Source organism: Mustelus asterias, chromosome 22 (genome assembly GCF_964213995.1).
Source record: "Mustelus asterias chromosome 22, sMusAst1.hap1.1, whole genome shotgun sequence".
NCBI lineage: Eukaryota > Metazoa > Chordata > Chondrichthyes > Carcharhiniformes > Triakidae > Mustelus > Mustelus asterias.
The window spans coordinates 36,353,898-36,372,612 of NC_135822.1; the positions used below are offsets into that span (position 1 = coordinate 36,353,898).

The 18,715-nt window shown below is 44.8% G+C and overlaps 1 protein-coding gene across 1 annotated transcript in view; it reads right to left on the reverse strand.

The window, feature by feature from the left end:
* nphp4 (nephronophthisis 4) overlaps positions 1–18,715 on the reverse strand; it is a 479,472-nt gene that overhangs the window by 146,732 nt on the left and 314,025 nt on the right. The window contains exon 11 of the mRNA XM_078239167.1: positions 8,124–8,167. Coding sequence (XP_078095293.1) covers positions 8,124–8,167 — 44 coding nt within the window. The remainder of the gene's footprint in view (positions 1–8,123; positions 8,168–18,715) is intronic.

Genomic DNA, 18,715 nt, shown 5'->3' on the forward strand with positions numbered 1-18,715 from the left:
TACTAACCACTGTGTTGCCTCATATTGTGATGCACAAGGTCTCACAGTTGGAGGTTGGAAGGGACCGGGTGGGGGGGGGGGCAATGTCAGACGATATGGGGATCTTTACCTGCCTGTTACTGTTCATATGGACAGATGGAAGATTGAGGGCTCTGCTGGCCCAGATTCAATACAAGATCTCACTGGGCAAAGATCCAAACCTGAAGCACAGCAGTGGAATATTTATCTCACAGTATCTTACTGCTCAAACCTGTCCGAATTGATACCTTTCCAGAATTTACTGCCAGAGCTTCCATCCCTCATTTTCTACTTTTGTTTATTGTTAACTCTCAGATCTGGTCTTCCCTGTTCTCTCTCTCCCTTTTTAATTGATCTAGTCTATTTGTTTCTATCGAAAAGTGTCACCATCTATCTTTCTCACTTCCAACCCTCTCTAACCTCTGACCTTCAGCATATGTGTTATTAACAATTTCCTCCTTTTTTTTTCTTCCTCCTGAGTGCATCATTCAATGTCACTGTCTCTGATCCTTTTGCAATAGTTGTTACCTACAGCTTCTTTTCATTTCTTAATTCATAAGCTTTACCTTGTCATTTCCTTTTGTCAATACACGTCCCATTATTGGTCTTATTTCTGTCTTCACACTGTCATATTGCCTCTGAGCTTCCACTGCTGAGCACAATTTAAATTGAGGCTGACTGTGGGACTCAGTCAAGTCTATTGTGCCAACCCAGCCATCAGAACAGCTCTCCCCATAGCACAACATTCCAGCTTCTACTCCTACTGAGTCTTAACAAGTTTGGCTTCAACATGCACCGGGTTCAAACTCTTTATAAAACTCAAATTACATATTATCACTTTCTGCTTCAACTTTACATAAGAACATAAGGACTAGGAGCAGGAGTAGGCCATCTGGCCCCTCGAGCCTGCTCCACCATTCAGTAAGATCATGGCTGATCTTTTCGTGGGCTCAGCTCCACTTACCCGCTCACTCACCATAACCCTTAATTCCTTTACTGTTCAAAAATGTATCTATCCTTGCCTTAAAAACATTCAATGAGGTAGCCTCAACTGCTTCACTGGGCAGGAAATTCCACAGATTCACAACCCTTTGGGTGAAGAAGTTCCTCCTCAACTCAGTCCTAAATCTGCTTCCCCTTATTTTGAGGCCATGCCCCCTAGTTCTAGTTTCACCTGCCAGTGGAGACAACCTCCCTGCTTCAATCTTATCTATTTCCTTCATTATTTTATAAGTTTCTCTAAGATCTCCCCTCATTCTTCTGAATTCCAATGAGCATAGTCCCAGTCTCTCCTCATAAGCCAACCCTCTCAACTCCAGAATCAACCGAGTGAATCTCCTCTGCATCCCCTCCAGTCATGATGTGGAGACGCCGGAGTTGGACCCCCTCCCAGTGCCAGTATATACTTTGTACCCTTGTGATTTTCCTGAGGGTTATAGATAGCTCCTATTGGGATTATAATTTCATGGTTACTTATCTGTGGCTTTGCTTAAGGACAAGAAAAAGTAAACATTATTTAAAAACATTAAACAGAATTTTAAAATTAATTGCACTCGATTCCCATACAACTTGTTTTTAAAATTTCAGCATTGAATATTTGACTTGCATTCCTTGGATTACTCTCACTTTGAAAATACTATTTCAGCAGAATTGCATTAACCCGGTGCATGTTTGAAAGGATATGTTTAGGTGTCTGAGTTAGTTATTTTTAACTGAATCTTTTCTCAATGAATTTATTGTATTCTATTTCATCAAAAGGAGATTGAAGGGAACGGATCTCGAATTCTAGTGCAGGGACTCAGGCAAGTCAGAGATGAGTAGCAACGCCCGACACTTGCAAAGAACCAGGATGAGGGGCTTAAGGTGGCAGCGGCGCTGAAGCAGGGGTGGCAAAGAGCCCAGATTTGTTGGCAATATGGTGACTCACACAAACTGCAATGTGGTTAGGGTTCAACTCAAATTATGGGGTCTCAGCTGGATGAGGTGGTCCATGACTATCAGGGGAGGTCTACATAAAGTCAGGGATATGCGGTGGGAGCCAGTGAGTATGGTTAGTCATGCATGGGAGTGGGGAAGTCATTACAGTAATCAGAGGGTGGAATTGATTAAGGAACAGTGTAACCTGCACATGTTTGTGAATTTTATTTTCGGCAGTGGCTGGGGAATGGTCATTGTGACTATATCTAGGTGACTTAGTTTCGAGTGGAATCTAACTGCAAATTTGTTTGGTGGAATGCGCAGGGAAAAATTGATTAGCGAATAACAAAAGTAGAAGATAAATTAGAAGGCTGAATAACAGTGATTTGAGCATTTGCCCGATGCTGCCGATGTACATAATAGACGTGAAATATTATAATGACCGTCTTATTTGAAATTTAATTTTCAAATTATAAATGAACACAAGACGATTTTCCATTCAGGCACGTTACCATTTCAGAGAGGTTATTTCGAATGTTATGGAACTTCCAAAGTAATTGTGCAGGAAACTATGCCCAAAGTGGATGAACCAATAATAATAAATCAACAAAAATTCCAAATTCCAACGAGTGATTTGGACAAATTAAAAATTAACCCAGAGATGGAAATAGGGAACATTATTTTGTTAATTGCTGAACATCCTACCTTGTGCACTGAAGTCACAGAGAAGCATGTAGCACATGCTACACGGCACGGTAGCACAGTGGTTAGCACTGCTGCTTCACAGCTCCAGGGACCTGGGTTCGATTCCCCGCTCGGGTCATTGTCTGTGTGGAGTTTGCATATTCTCCTCGTGTCTGCGTGGGTTTCCTCCGGGTGCTCCGGTTTCCTCCCACAGTCCAAAGATGTGCTGGTTAGGTTGATTGGCCATGCTAAAATTGCCCTTAGTGTCCTGGGATGCGTAGGTTAGAGGGATTAGTGGGTAAATATGTAGGGACATGGGGGTAGGGCCTGGGTGGGATTGCGGTCGGTGCAGACTCGATGGGCCGAATGGCCTCTTTCTGTGCTGTAGGGTTTCTATGATTTCTAAGCTACCAACCTGCTTCTGCAATGTTGTCCTCTTGGAAAGGCTTGTGGTTGAGTACCAAGGGGACACCGAGGTGTGCTGGGAAAAGGAGATCTGCAAATGGACAAAAAACAAGTGGCAGCTCAGCTGTGATCGGGGAAACATGTTTCTCGACAACTCTCTATAGATGGACTTCTTGTTATAATGGAAACTGCCTCTAATATTATCCCCACCAGCCTTCAGTTGTAATTTGCCTCTTCTCATCTCCCTCCACCCCCACACCTTGTGAAAGCAGATGCTCTCAGCAAATTGTCGGTGCTGAAGCGTCTCAGGTCAAGTGGCCATTTAAAAGGGTTGCATGATTGCTTTGAGATCTGATCGCACGATTTGATGGTGGAGTCACTTGCAGAGGTGGCTGTTTTACTTTCAGTTTGTCCTTCGTACAGGCAATGGCAGCATGGTGGCTAGCACTGCTGCCTCACAGCGCCAGGGACCCGGGTTCGATTCCCGGCTTGGGTCACTGTCTATGTTGAGTTTGCACGTTCTCCCCGTATCTGCGTGGGTTTCCTCTGGGTGCTCCGGTTTCCTCCCACAGTCCGAAAGACATGCTGGTTAGCTGCATTGGCCATGCTAAATTCTCCCTCAGCGTACCCGAACAGGTGCCGGAGTGTGGCAACTAAGGGATTTTCACAGTAACTTCATTGCCATGTTAATGTAAGCCTTACTTGTGACCAATAAATAAATAAACTTTAGCTCCTAGAATAAACCTTGTTAGTTTGAATCTCCATGTGCAAACCGCGTCTTTGCTCTTTGTTAAAACCCAAAACATAGTTCGAACATTACAAAAAGAAAATTGGCGACGAGTCGGGATGTTGTTTCATCGGGTGGAAAAATAAATTGTGGGTCCTCACATGTTGAATATTAGGAGGCTAGAGAGAAGCAACAACAAAGTTAAATATTTAAGTGCCAGTGCAGGAAGACAAGAACAAAAAAGGTTTCTGTTTGGTTTTAAAAGAGGATATCTTTCCGATTAGAGAAGGGTGAGATTCCAGGCAGTTTCTGGCATATTTAAAAAGAGAAGGGAAGCTTGTCTGCACAGGTTGGGTCGTTTGAGAAAAAAATATATCTCAAGTCAACGGCTTCCAGATTGAAGGAGGAGCACTGGGAAGACAATTAAAAAATACCGTGCTGAACAGTCTCACGTCGCTCGTGCCTGGAAAAGAAATGGTGGGTCAATTAGGATCCATGGGGCCTTTTAATAAAGAAAATGAACCATGGAGTTCCATTGCAGAGCGTTTTCAGTACTTTGTACAAGCAAATAAAATTGGAAGCGAGTTGCTTGTACCAGCTTTCCTCAGTGCAATCGGAAGTAAATCCTACAATGCGCTCCAGAATGTAGTTTATCCAGTAAAGCCAGGAACCAAAACTTACGGTGATTTGACAAAGGTCCTTGAAGAGCATTACTCTCCAAAGTCAGTGACTATCGCAGAACGAGTCAGGTTCCATCGAAGGAATCAAGTGGAATGCAAAAGAATTGCTCAGTTTGTGGCAATCTTCGAAAGGCTGGCACAACATTGCGAGTTTGGTGAGTCATTAGAAGATCATTTTTGAGATCGACTAGTTTGTGGTCCGCTAAATGCGGCTATCCAAAGAAGATTGCTAACTGAACATGCTTTGACTTTAAAGACAGCAGTAGAAATCGCAGTGTTGAAGAACTAGCTGCTAAAGAGGTTTCACAATTTGTTGCAGGAATGAAGTTCCACAAGTTGGGAACTGCCCATAGGTCAAAAAAGCAAAAAACATGTCACAGGTGTGTCAAAAGGGCCATTCAGCAAGTGAATGCTGGAGCAAAAAACTTGAAAAATCTTTGCAAGATTTGGTAAACTGGAACAGATGGTTAGTGATAACGGGTTCACAGTTTATATCACAAGAGTGAGAGGATTATCTCAAATTAAGTAGTATCCAGCATATAAAATCTGCAGGCCTAGATACTTTAGTCCCAGGCCCTCTAATGCCATTCAAATTCGAATTTAAATAATTTAATCAGCTCGGCACTAATTTCCGAGGTGGAGCTGACAACGCCGGAATTCCGGTGGCTGGAGACGCAGGGAAGCCATGGCGCCCAACTGGGAGCCCGCTAAACAACATCTGCTTATGTCTGCCGGCCCACTGCACTGCTCTGGCAACGTAGCAGGCTGGGAGAATTCCCCCCCCCCAACATCTTTTCTTTGTATTAAAACCCACAACTCCAAACATAGTCAGAACATCACAGCCTTTTTTTTCATTTCTCTGTGTATAATGTCAGCAGGGTATTTGTCTGTGGTGAAGCTCACTGGTGACACTAACACAACTTTCTGATCGGGAGGGAGAGCGATCGAGAGTAGGAACGATAGTTGGTTTCTTCTTTTTGTACTTACAAGTGACACCAAGAGGATTTGCAGCACCTGAGTCACTACTTCAGCCGAGATAAATATAGAGCAGGAATCGAACCTAGTCTCCTTTGGCCTGGATAACTCAGTGCTATGATGTGGAGATGCCGGCGTTGGACTGGGGTGGGCACAGTAAGAAGTCTCACAACACCAGGTTAAAGTCCAACAGGTTTATTTGGCAGCACTAGCTTTTGGAGTCTCAAGCTCCTTCATCAGAGTAAGGACTTGTGTTCACAAACAGGGCATATAAAGACATATAAACTGAGTTTGTGACTTCTTACTAACTTAGTGCCACACAGAACTGTGTCTTGCTCATTAAACCTTTCCTGTGCACCTGGCTGCCCTTTGTCTGCTGTTGCAGTTACTTGGCAGAACACTGAAGCAGGGAAGTATTGCAAAAGCCATCAAAGACTAATGTGCTTTTCCATCCTGTACCTTAACAGCGACAAGTCAGTCAGGGGAGAAGAGCAAACCAATAAAATACACAAACAGGCTCAAAATTGAGCGTAATGCAGTAAACATTCTGAATGATTACTTCCTCAAAATAGTCACAAGGGAAGACTTTAACAACATGTCCTCACCAGACTAAAGTACGCCAAGTAAAGTCAATGGCTCCACTATAAACCAAATCCTGGACAGACTAAATGTGCTCAAAACAAATAAATCCTCAGAGATAGTTGGTATTATCTCAAATTATCAAGAGACTAGGGAGGAGATCTTCTAGGGACAAAGGAACAGGCAGAAGCTATTTAACCCCTCGGGACAATTCCACCAATCAATGAATTGATGGTTAATTTGCAACCCAACGCCCTATACCTACCTTTGCCCGATATTCCTTAGTACATTTGGATAACAAGAATCTATCAATCTCAGTTTTAAAATTAGCAACTGATTTACTACCAAGAGAGTTCACAACTTCTACCACCCTCTTGTGTGTAGAAGTGTTTCCCCATTCCACTCCTAATGGATTTAACCGCCTAGTCCAACGAGCAGAAATAGTTACTCTCTATCTGCTCTATTTTTAATAGCTCAAAATCTCTGATCAAATCATCCCTTAACCTTTTAAATTCCAGTGTGCGTAATCTCTCCTCATACCTGGACTCCAGGGCTTAAGTCATCATTCTAGTTAACCTATGCTTGCACTTTCCCTAACACCAATATATTATTCCTATGGTATAGCACCTAGAACTGCACACTGCTCCAGGTGTGGCCTAATCAGGGCTTTGAATGGCTGTAGGATAGCTTCTGTGCCCTTGTGATCTCATGCTGTGCATTTGAAGCCTTTCATTTCACTGGTCTTTTCGTGCCTGTTCAAGACATTTTAAAGAATTGCTAATGCACCCAACAATCATTATGAGGAAACCAGCGGTGCACTGGAGAGGGACCAGAGAGTGGAATGAGACTGGTGAATTGGAAACAGGCCCACATCCAAGAAGGGTGACCAAAGAGACACATCCAAATCATGAACATTCCTGCCATTCCACCGAAACTCATGGAATTGATTATCAGGGTGAGCAATGTCACAGTCAACAACAATCTGCATTGATTCAGAGGGGTAAACCCTACCTCAACATGTTTCTGGACTTTTTTATCAAACTCACAACCCGGGCAGATTGGGAAAGCCCCATCGCACTGCTTACCGAGACTCCAAAAGGTTACAAAATGGAAGACGCTTAATAAACTCAGAAAGAACACAAAGGAAGAGCAGTAGGCCATTCAGCCCTTCAAACCTGTTCCATTACTCAAGTAGATGATGACAGATCCATATCTTAACTCCGCCTACCCACCTTCATTCCATAATTCTTTACACTGCTGCCCGACACAATGTATCAATCCCAGTTTGGGATTTTCACTTGAATGAGCCAGACAGTTTCTTGGGAAGAGTGTGCCACAGATTTCCATTCCCTTTATGTAAAGGAGTGCCTCCTGAAATCACCCATGAACAGCTTTGCTCTAATGTGGAAATTAGGCACTCTTGTTTTGAACTCCTCGCCAATGGAAATAGTCTCTCCACAGCCACACTGTCAATTCATTTGTTCATCTAAAACATTTTAGTTAACTCAATTAAATCATCCCTTAATCTTCCATGCTCAAGGAAATGCAACCTGCCCTAACAATGTAACCCTTTTAGTCCTGGTATCATTCTCCCCCAAGTAGTGCCCAGGACTGTATGCAGTGCTCGAAATGGGGTCTAATTATTATACAACTTTCAGGTCTTTATAATCCAGCCTTCTTGAGACAAAGGCCAAATAACATTTGCATTTTTAATTGCCTTTTGCACAAAATGCTGTTAAGATTTAAGTTAAACCCGGAAATTGGATCAGGAGTTAACTGATTATAAGAAACCGTCGGCAAAAATGTGAAGAATTAGGGAGACAAAAATAGTATTTGAAATAACGAAGGGTAACACAGAGTTATGAATTCTCATAGGTTTGATGTTAAACATGTCCAGCCAATACCGAGCAGTTTGCATTGTTATTTTATGGTATTAGCCCACTAATGACTAGATGTTGAGTATTTAATTTAATGACTTGCCGTGATGGGATTGAACTTGTGACCTTTAGGTTGTTAGTTTAGTCCCATAAATCTCTTGTTACAATAAGAAATAGCATATGCCAGGGAACAAATTTAAAACTTGGGTGAGGCTAGAGAAAATTAAAGATTTCAAAAATGAACACTAAAAACTCACTCACCGATGGCCCACGTTGTGATTCAGAAACATCTGAGATTGTTCTGCCTGAAGATTAAAAGAAAGACACATGGACAATCATTTAGGATGCGTCAAACAAACAAGGGGACAAAAAATACTGTCTACCATCACTGATCAAATGCCCTGAAGATCCACAAGAAGGGGTTTTCCTTTTCCAGGTGGCACGGTGGCACAATGGTTAGCACTGCTGCCTCACAGCACTAGGGACCCGGGTTCAATTCCGGCCTTGGGCCACCACTGTCTGTGTGGAGTTTGCACGTTCTCCCCGTGTCTGCGTGGGTTTCCTCCAGGTGCTCCGGTTTCCTCCCACACTCCAAGGATGTGCGGATTAGGTTGATTGGCCATGCTAAATTAACCCTAGTGTCAGGGAGATTAGCAGGGTAAATATGAGGGGTTACGGGAATAGGGCCTGGGTGGGATTGTGGTCGGTGTGGACTCAATGAGACGAATGGCCTCCTTCTGCACTGTAGGGATTCTAGGATTCTATGATTCTATGATTTTCCAAATACTTTCTCCTTCCTCGAGTGCAGTTGCATACCTGCTGGGAGCTCTTCAATGCCTCCCTCAAGTGGCCATTGCTGATGTCTGATGCTTTAACAGTGAGCACCGGAAGGCTATTTTATCATAAATTGCACCACAGCTCAAACCTACTCTGCCCTCATCCAACCCAAACATTCCTGGCAGTGATCAACAACAAAACTGATGGCTCAACTTCCTCCACCCAAACCCAAGGGCATTGGAAATAACTGCAGCAGAATCAAACGTTTATTAAAACAAGTGGTCTATATTACACCAGACAAAAAGGTTGGAAAGATTGCAATACAAACACAAGAAGACAATTCAAATTCCCACTATTCCTTTACACCAGCAAAATCTTTACAGACGCAAAAATCAGTAAAGAGTCACCACGAGTTAGACCAAAAAGTCTCGTTTGGAACTGGCACAGTTGCTAACTGTTTTCTTCCACTGAATTTCTGAGCATTCATTTGAAGCTTCTCACCCATCTCATATGTCTCCCCAAAAGCCACACTCTAAACTCACTGTTTCTCCAACTGCAAACTAATGAGTTCCCTAAGCTCAGCCTTCAGCTAACACCTCCACTAAACTGATCACTTGTGAGTCTCAAAACTGATTATTCAGTTAACTACCATCACACTAGCCTTGCAGATTTTCTTCTCCGATTCAAATATCTGCCTTCTCTCTCTGACACACACAACCCGGCCAATTACCGCTCCATCAGTGTACTTGCGATTATCAGTAAACTGATGGAAGGGGGTGGTCACCAGTGCTATCAAGTAGCACTTGCTTAGCAATAACCTGCTCACTGATGCACAGTTTGGGTTCCGCCAATGTCACCCAGCTCCTAATCTCATTACAACCGTGGTTCAAATATGAACAAAACAGCTAAACTCTAGAGGTGAGGGGAGGGTGACTGTCCTTGACAATTAACTGAGTATGGCATCAAGGTGCCCTAGCAAAACTGGAGTCAACGGGAATCAAGGAATAAACTTTCAGCTAGTTGGAATCATACTTGGCAGAAAGGAAGATGGTTGGAGGTCAATCATCTCACCTCCAGTACATCATTGCAGGTGCTTCTCAGAGTAGTGTCCTCGGCCCAACCACCGTCAGCTGCTTCATCAATGACCTTCCTTCCATCATAAGGTCAGAACTGGGGATGTTCGCTGATATTACACAATGTTCAGAACCATTAGTGACTTCACAGATACTGAAGCAGCCCATGTCCAAATGCAGCGAACCTGGACAATATCCAGGCTTGGGCTAACAAGCGGCAAGTAACATTTGCTCAACACAAGTGCCAGGCAATGGCCATCTCCAACAAGAAACAATCTAATCATTGCCCCTTGACATTCAGTGGTATCACCACCACTGAATCTCCTACTATTAACATCCTGGGGGGTTACCGTTGAACAGTAACTCACCTCCTGACCTGTCCATCGTCTACAAGTACAAGTCAGGAGTGTGAGGGAATACTGTCCACTCGCCTGGATAAGCGTAGCTCCAACAACAACACTCAAGAAGCTCATCACCAACCAGGACAAAGCAGTCCACTTAATTGGCACATCATCCACAAACATTCACTCCCTCCACCACCGACGCACATTGGCAGCAGTGTGTACCATCCACAAGATGCACTGCAGGAACTCATCATCCTCAGACAGCACCTTCCAAGCCCAAGACCACTACCATCTAGAAGGACAAGGACAGCAGACACATGGGAACAGCACCACCTGGAAGTTCCCTCCAAGCCACCCACCATCCTGACTTGGAAAAGAGACCCGAGTTCAATTCCAGGCTTGGTTCACTGTCTGTGCGGAGTCTGCACATTCTCCCCGTGTCTGCATGGGTTTCCTCCCACAGTCCAAAAGACATGCCGATTAGGTGCATTGGCCATGCTAAATTCTCTCTCAGTGTACCCGAGCAGGCGTCACTGAACTTTTAATCCCTTTTAACCTATCTCTTTCACTTCAGAGGTTGTAAGAACCTGTCCTGATCACTTCTCGGCCTTTTGGCTAAGTCAAGCATCAGATCAAGCCTAAGACGGGGTGCAATGCCTCATCTTCTCAGCTTTGGTCTCTCTTGTGGGGACCATGAATTGGATTCAATTTGAATTTGGTTTTTGGAGCAAGCAAGGAGATAGGTTCAGGTTTGTTCGGTCCACTCTGAGCATTGGCTTTGTAACTTAAAGAACTGAGTAAAAATTTATAATAGAATATGTCCTGGATGACACTTTCAGTTATCAGCAGCTGCATTCAAACACTAGGGGCGAGATTTTTACCACTGATTGGGAAATTTCCCGACTGCCACGGTTTAAAGGGCCCTATTTTACACCGTGGTGGGTTGGGATGCTGTTTAGAATTGGGCTCAACAATCCCAGAGGCAGATCTTAAGAGGCCATGGATGTGGATGAGTACCAAAGCGGGCTAGTTAGAAGGCCTGCCTCAGTTCTTTGCAACTTCGTCCCAGTTGTTGGCCTTGCCAGTGACAACCGCATCCCATGATGGCGATGGCCTACTGATATTATCGCTAGACAGTTAACCCAGAAACTCAGCTCATTTTCTGGGGACCTGGGTTCGAATCCCGCCACAACAGATGGTGGAATTTGAATCCAATAAAAAAATATCTGGAATTAAGAATCTACTCTTGACTATGAAACAATTGCCGATTGTCAGAAAAACCCATCTGGTTCACTAATGTCCTTTCAGGAAGGGAATCTGCCATCCTTACCTGGTCTGGCCTACCATAGAATCACAGAAAATCATAGAAACCCTACAGTACAGAAAGAGGCCATTTGGCCCATCGAGTCTGTACCGACCACAATCCCACCCAGGCCCTACCCCCACATCCCTACATATTTACCCACTAATTCCTCTAAGCTGCACATCTCAGGACACTAAGGGGCAACTTTAGCATGACCAATCAATATAACCCGCACATCTTTGGACTGTGGGAGGAAACCGGAGCACCCGGAGGATACCCACGCAGACACGGGGAGAATGTGCAAACTCCACACAGACAGTGACCCAAGCCGGGAATCGAACCCAAGTCACTGGAGCTGTGAAGCAGCAGTGCTAACCATTGTGCTACTGTGCCGCCTACATGTGATCCAGAGCCATAGCAATGTGGTTGACTCTCAACTGCCCTCTGAAATGGTCTAGCAAGTGACTCAGTTTCAAGGGCAATTAGGGATGGGCAATAAATGCTGGCCAGCGACGCCCATGTCCCAGAAATGAATTTTAAAAATGAAAGAACAAAGGAAAAAGAAAGTGGCACCATGAGGAGTATATTTCAGAGTTCCCCCCAACACTTCCAGTCAGCTAAAAGCCTTCAGACCCTCACTGACCAATCTGATGGTGGATTGCGGGAAAGGCCAAGCAGTGCAAGGGTGCCAGAGGAATGCAAAGCAGTGACTGAAGATGGAAGGAAACAGCTCCTGCCTAATGTTCCCGCCACAAATACTTCCTTGTTCCACTTATACCAAAAGGGCGAGGAGATTCACTTCCTGATAGCTAACATCTCGAGCGACACTGCGGGATCATTGCTTTCAGCTGCATCAGGAGTTTGAAAGACTTCTGAGAAGCAAAAAAAGGGAGTACGGCTTTGATTCAGAAGCAGACGGTTTTACATCAACTGCTTGCAGTGAAAGGAATCAGGTCGCCACAATAATCAACATCCCACCGAATGCCTGAAAATTCCATTTTCCCTGACAACCTGCAGTCCACAAATCAATCTCAGCTCACGGGGGACCCTTATCAAATCATTACACCCGACAGGAGGGAGAAAGATGTTTCTTTAGCAAACAACTAGCAAAGCACAAATAAAATATGGCAGACACACTCCATCATGGAACGAGTTAATTTGAAAAATGACTGTGCGTCGTAGAGGAGTTGAGGAGTTGGGCTGCAGGGGATGCAGCAACCTTTGCTCGCTTCGATAGGAATTCCGTGTTAAAAATGATCCCCATTATGGCTCTGATGTAACCCTGTCACAGTCCACCCCCTAGGATTTTTTTTGGACATTTGGCAAATCGGCCAATAAAACTAGTTTACAGCCATTGAAAATCCCATGACAACAATCTCCAGGCAAGTCATCAAGATAAAGGAACCCGAAACATTTAAACTTTAAAATGTAGGGGGAAATGGAATGTGTCTGTCTGTGTGGAGTTTGCACATTCTCCTCGTGTCTGCGTGGGTTTCCTCCGGGTGCTCCGGTTTCCTCCCACAGTCCAAAGATGTGCAGGTTAGGTTGATTGGCCAGGTTAAAAATTGCCCCTTAGAGTCCTGGGATGTGTAGGTTAGAGGGATTAGCGGGTAAAATATGTGGGGGTAGGGCCTGGGTGGGATTGTGGTCGGTGCAGACTCGATGGGCCGAATGGCCTCCTTCTGCACTGTAGGGTTTCTATGATTCTATGATTCTAAGCAAACAACTTATGATAGGTAGGTTAGGGGCAGACAAGATTTAAACAAAGTTAAATCAAGAAATAGGAAAACAAAGAAGGAAGCAAACAGAGACAAGGGGAAAAGGGACAATAATATTAAAACAGCCAGTCTTTTTACATTTCAATGTAAAATGGTGCTTTAAGTAATTAAATTAGTTGCTTAGAATTGTTAGTACAGTAATAGTGTTACTCCTGATGGCTTTACTATTGTAATCTTAATGTTTATTTCAACAGCACAGTGAATGAGTTGAAAGCAAAACAAATACACTGATTAGCCCAGAGCAACAGAAGTTTCACTGATCCTGCCCCAGAGTTCAAGGACTGGATGACTAATGGCTGCCTGCAAGGTAGACAAAGTCTTATTTTCTCTTTATACTGAGACCAGTTCCAGCCAGTGACTGGCATCTATTCATATTGCTGTTTGCATTTGCAGTAAAGCACGACAATAAGATCAAATGATAAAATAATTTTTCCTATCCATGACATTAAAAGATGCACATTGGTTTCATATCAATGTGGTTATACAACTGCTGCTTATAGCTCCTGATATTTATAGAAAGGCAGATTTATAGCACGGAGGTTGGTGAAATCTGGAAATCCCAGAAAACAATTTTTTTTATTTATTCGTGAGATAGCATTTATTGCCCATCCCTAGTTGCCCTTGAGAAGGTGGTGGTGAGCTGCCTTCTTGAAACGCTGCAGTCTCCGTGCTGTGGGTTGACCCACAATGCGTTAGAGAGGGAATTCCAGGATTTAGACCCAGCGACTGTGAAGGAACGGCGATATATTTCCAAGTCAGGACAGTGATTGGCTTCGAGAGGAACTTGCAAGTGGTGGTGCTCCCTTGTATCTGTTGCCTGTGTCCTTTTAGATGGACATGATCATGGGTTTGGAAAGTGCTAAGGATCTTCGGTGAATTTCTGCAGAGAATTTCAGCAGGACCTCCATGAGTTTGTTTATCCCGCTTCCCTCCCGGCAGCTGGACAGATTGGCAAGCTGGCTGACTGTCGAGATGGAAAACCTGAGGCAGGGAGATCTCGGGCAAGAAAGAAAGATCAAGAGTTGATGCAGGGCTAAGGGATGAGAGTTCAATAGTTAGGAGGGTGGGACAGGTCAGGTGGTAGAGGGTGATGGGGAGGAGGTAATAAAAATGTGGGGCAGACTGCTAGAGATAAAGGATTGGTTGGTTGGGATGTTGAGGAGAGGACATAATTGGCGGAAATATTGCTGAAGAGAACACTCTTGCTCCTCTAGGTGGCTCCAAGAGGAGTGATCTATTGCCAACTCATTCTGGCTGCTCCCATTTCCAGTTCAGTGCCAGGTTTCCCCAGTTGAGAGAAACCTGGCCAGCAACCATTAAACTCAAATCAAGCTCCTAATTGCACAGTGGGAGACTGATTTAAATAATCTATTAAAGTGTCTTGCCAAACCCAAATGGGGCATTCGTACTCCACACAAATAGCAGCAGGTTGGGGGCCAGATAACAATTAACCTCACCCACCCACCTGGGAGACATTTGCAAGAGTTCAATTTGTCAGGCAATCCAGTGTAGGAAAAGGGTGAATGATCTCATCCACTCCACCAAGGCAAGTCAAACATTCAGCTCACTCCAATCTCTGACTCTCATAATGGCAGGCTCATAGCACATTTTTTTGAGAGGAGGCGGGTGAAACCTGGAAATCCCAGGAACGCAATTTTAACAGCAGCACTGAAAGGGTGCTCAGGGATCTCACAAAATATAAGCAGGGGACACACCAGCATTGATTGTCTCGTGGGCACCTTAATATCACCAGTGTCTCATCAATCATTCTTCACAAACTCCATCTTCAGCCCGTACTGGGGAGGGCTCAGCACACACGGCAAGCAAGCATGCTTCCCAACCTCTCCTCCACCTCTGCTCATCACATTCCATCTATTTGTCTTCATGCAGGCCAACCTTGCCCACAAGAGGCAGAGATCCCAGACTGAAGGAGAATGCCTGACATACAGGAGACCTCCAAATTCGAGGATGCCACCGAGTTGGCAGAGGGGGACAACCTCTGCAGAAGGCGAGGTCAGCCTCTCCCAGCGACCCCTCCATGAGTCAATCACATCCTGACATTCTGAGTGAGTGACATGCAATGTTCATGAACTACATCTATCTGTTCTCTCTCACAGGCACCCAGCAGATCCACAAAGACCAGAAAGACCAACATAGGCCCACCTCAGATGAGGAACCATTTGATGATCACCTGTCACTGCATTCGCCTGCACCCTCCACCGACACAGATACAAACACCTCGGTGGTTCATGGTTCAAGATTAGGCTTTGGGTCACATTCTGGGGAACACCTCATGGACATGTCTCCACAGCAGTCAGCGGCAGAGACAGCCCAGATATTTGGCACTCGGGAAACTGCTGGAGATCAGGTACCCACTGAGTCCGACTGTGATGATGAGCCTCTGGAAACAGCCGTGTCACGCATGCTGGAGATGCGACAGCAAAGGCGGACAATCAGGTGAGGTTGTGAGAGGCAGTCAACAAATTAGAGCGAAGGATGGAGTGCATCCACGTTCTGTCTGATGTCATGCGAACACCTCGAGGTTTCATGGAAATGATAGTGACAGCCTTGGACACATTAGTCCAGCAGATCCTGCACTGCATCACTATAGACATTGTTGGGATTGGGATCCATCAGAGACTCAGCAAGAAGGGGACAGGACACCTTGACCCCCCTTCAGGAGCTCTTTCTCAGGAAGTCAGGCAAGGACACCCACGAGGAGGACCAGCAGCTGGAGACCCCAGGGCCATCCATCCAGGAGACCCTAAGCATGTCCAGCCTTACCTAAGCCCCTCTGCCTGTGAACCAATCACCTCGAGCTGTGCGGACCGAGGAGCCCAACAGCAGGAGGCCAGGGATCTCGAGGTTTCCACTCTCTACAGGTCTCTAAAGTCATCAAAAACAACAGGGTGAGACAGTCAGCACGCTGCCTCCACCTGTACTGCAGATATTGGGGATGGCTCCAAAATGTAGCGGTCGGGTTAGAAAAATTACAAAATCTTTCCTGGGTCATGGGTGTTCAATCACTGTTTATATTTTGCATCTTTATAAACACATTTGCTGTTCAGGAAAATGATCTCATCATCTGAAAGCACCATGCATCTATGCGCCCTCTTACTGAGAGGGTCAGCCATGCTCCCACTCAGTGATCACCTCCCTTTGTGAGCCTCACATTCATGTGATGTGTAGCTGTCTCATTACAGTTACTCTATTCTTATGACGTGTCAGAGAGATGTGGCAAACACTTTACTAGAAGTATCTACGAAATGCATTAGTAATCTATACTCCTCTCGGGCAGCATGGAGTTAGGCATGCTCAGCAACTTTGGAGGGTTAGCTGTAATTGTATCTCAAAATGAGAAGGCTGCCTTCATTGGTAATGCCCAAGCCAAGACTTGCAGCCATGAAGGTCTCCCTGCGATGCGTGCATTTCAGTGTCTGCTAAATGTTTCTCATTAAGGTGATGATGACTGCATCAAGTCCTTTGACCTCCCTCCAGGAGCTCTTTCTCAGGAAGTGGCGTTTGCTACCAAATAAACCTGTTGGACTTTAACCTGGTGCTGTTAGACTCCTTACCAAGTCCTTTGACGCAGCATTTGCGCTGTGGTGATCACTTTCACTTCCCAGAGCTCATGGATACGGAGTTTGTCACTGGCCTTTCCAAAGATTAGGGCCTAGTGAATCATGAGGAATGAAGGTGCAAGCCCGAATGCTAAACTTCAAAAACAATTCTCTAAACCCCATTTTCCCCATTTACAGGTTGCAGATGCCTCCCTTAACCTTAACCATCCCACCTGCAGACCAACAACCCCCATAGCCACTGACGATAAGACCATGACCTTATGTTCCAGAGTGTCTGTGTACATCCCCTCCCACTCACACAGTTGGATTTGCACCCACCCCCTTCTTTCTCTGCAGTGTAGTCTTTCATGTCGTGTTCCAGCTCATCAGTCTCCCCTCAGCCTGTCATCTGCTCCAATGCCCCCATTAATCCTGATTGATTTCCTGCCGGTGGGATTCTTCTCCCATCCGCCACAAAGGCTGATTCTGGGGATGGCGGGACTGATGTATGAGGAGAGGGCTAAAAGAAGACATGAGGTTGCTTTGGCAGACAGAGTGAAGGAAAATCCAAAGAGCTTCTATAGGTATGTTAGGAGCAAAAGGATAGTGAGGGATAAAATTGGTCCTCTTGAAGACCAGAGTGGTAGACTGTGTATGGAATCAAAAGAGATGGGGGAGATACTAAATGGTTTTTTTGCATCCGTATTTACTGAGGAAACGGGCATGGAGTCTACGGAAATAGGGCAAACAGGTAGGGAGGTCATGGAACCTTTACAGATTAAAGGGGAGGAGGTGCTCGCTGTCTTGAGGCAAATCAGAGTGGATAAATCCCCAAGACCGGACAGGGTATTCCCACGGACCTTGAGGGAAGCTAGTGTTGAACTTGCAGGGGCCCTGGCAGACATATTTAAAATGTCAGTATTCACGGGGGAGGTGCCGGATGATTGGAGGGTGGCTCATGTTGTTCTGTTGTTTAAAAAACGTTCCAAAAGAAATCCGGGAAATTATAGGCCAGTAAGTTTGTCATCGGTGGTGGGCAAGTTATTGGAAGGTGTGATAAGGGATAGGATCTACAAATATTTGGATAGACAGGAACTTTTTAGGGAGAGTCAACATGGCTTTGTGCGAGAGTTTTTTGAGGAGGTTACCAGGAAAGTGGATGAAGGGAAGGCGGTGGATGTTGTCTACCTGGATTTCAGCAAGGCCTTTGATAAGGTCCCTCATGGGAGGTTAGTTAGGAAGGTTCAGTCGCTAGGTATACATGGGGAGGTAGTAAATTGGATTAGACACTGGCTCAAAGGAAGAAGCCAGAGAGTGGTTGTGGAGGATTGCTTCTCTGAGTGGAAGCCTGTGACTAGTGGTGTGCCGCAGGGATCGGTGTTGGGTCCATTGTTATTTATCATCTATATCAATGATCTGGATGATAATGTGGTAAATTGGATCAGCAAGTTTGCTGATGATACAAAGATTGGAGGTGTAGTGGACAGTGAGGAAGGTTTTCAAAGCTTGCAGAGGGATTTTGACTAACTAGAAAAATGGGCTGAAAAATGGCAAATGGAATTTAACGCAGACAAGTGTGAGATATTGCACTTTGGAAGGACAAACCAAAGTAGAATATACAGGGTAAATGGTAGGACTCTGAACAGAGGGATCTGGGAATACAGGTACAGAATTCCCTAAAAGTGATGTCACAGGTGGATAGGGTCGTAAAGAGTGCCTTTGGTACATTGGCTTTTATAAATCGGAGTATCGAGTATAAAAGTTGGAGGGTTATGATAAGGTTATATAAGGCATTGGTGAGGCCGAATTTGGAGTATTGCGTACAGTTTTGATCACCTAGTTACAGGAAGGATGTAAATAAGGTTGAAAGAGTGCAGAGAAGGTTCACAAGGATGTTGCCGGGACTTGAGAAGCTGAGTTACAGAAAGAGATTGAATAGGTTGGGACTTTATTCCCTGGAGTGTAGAAGAATGAGGGGAGATTTGATAGAAGTGTATAAGATTTTGATGGGTATAGAT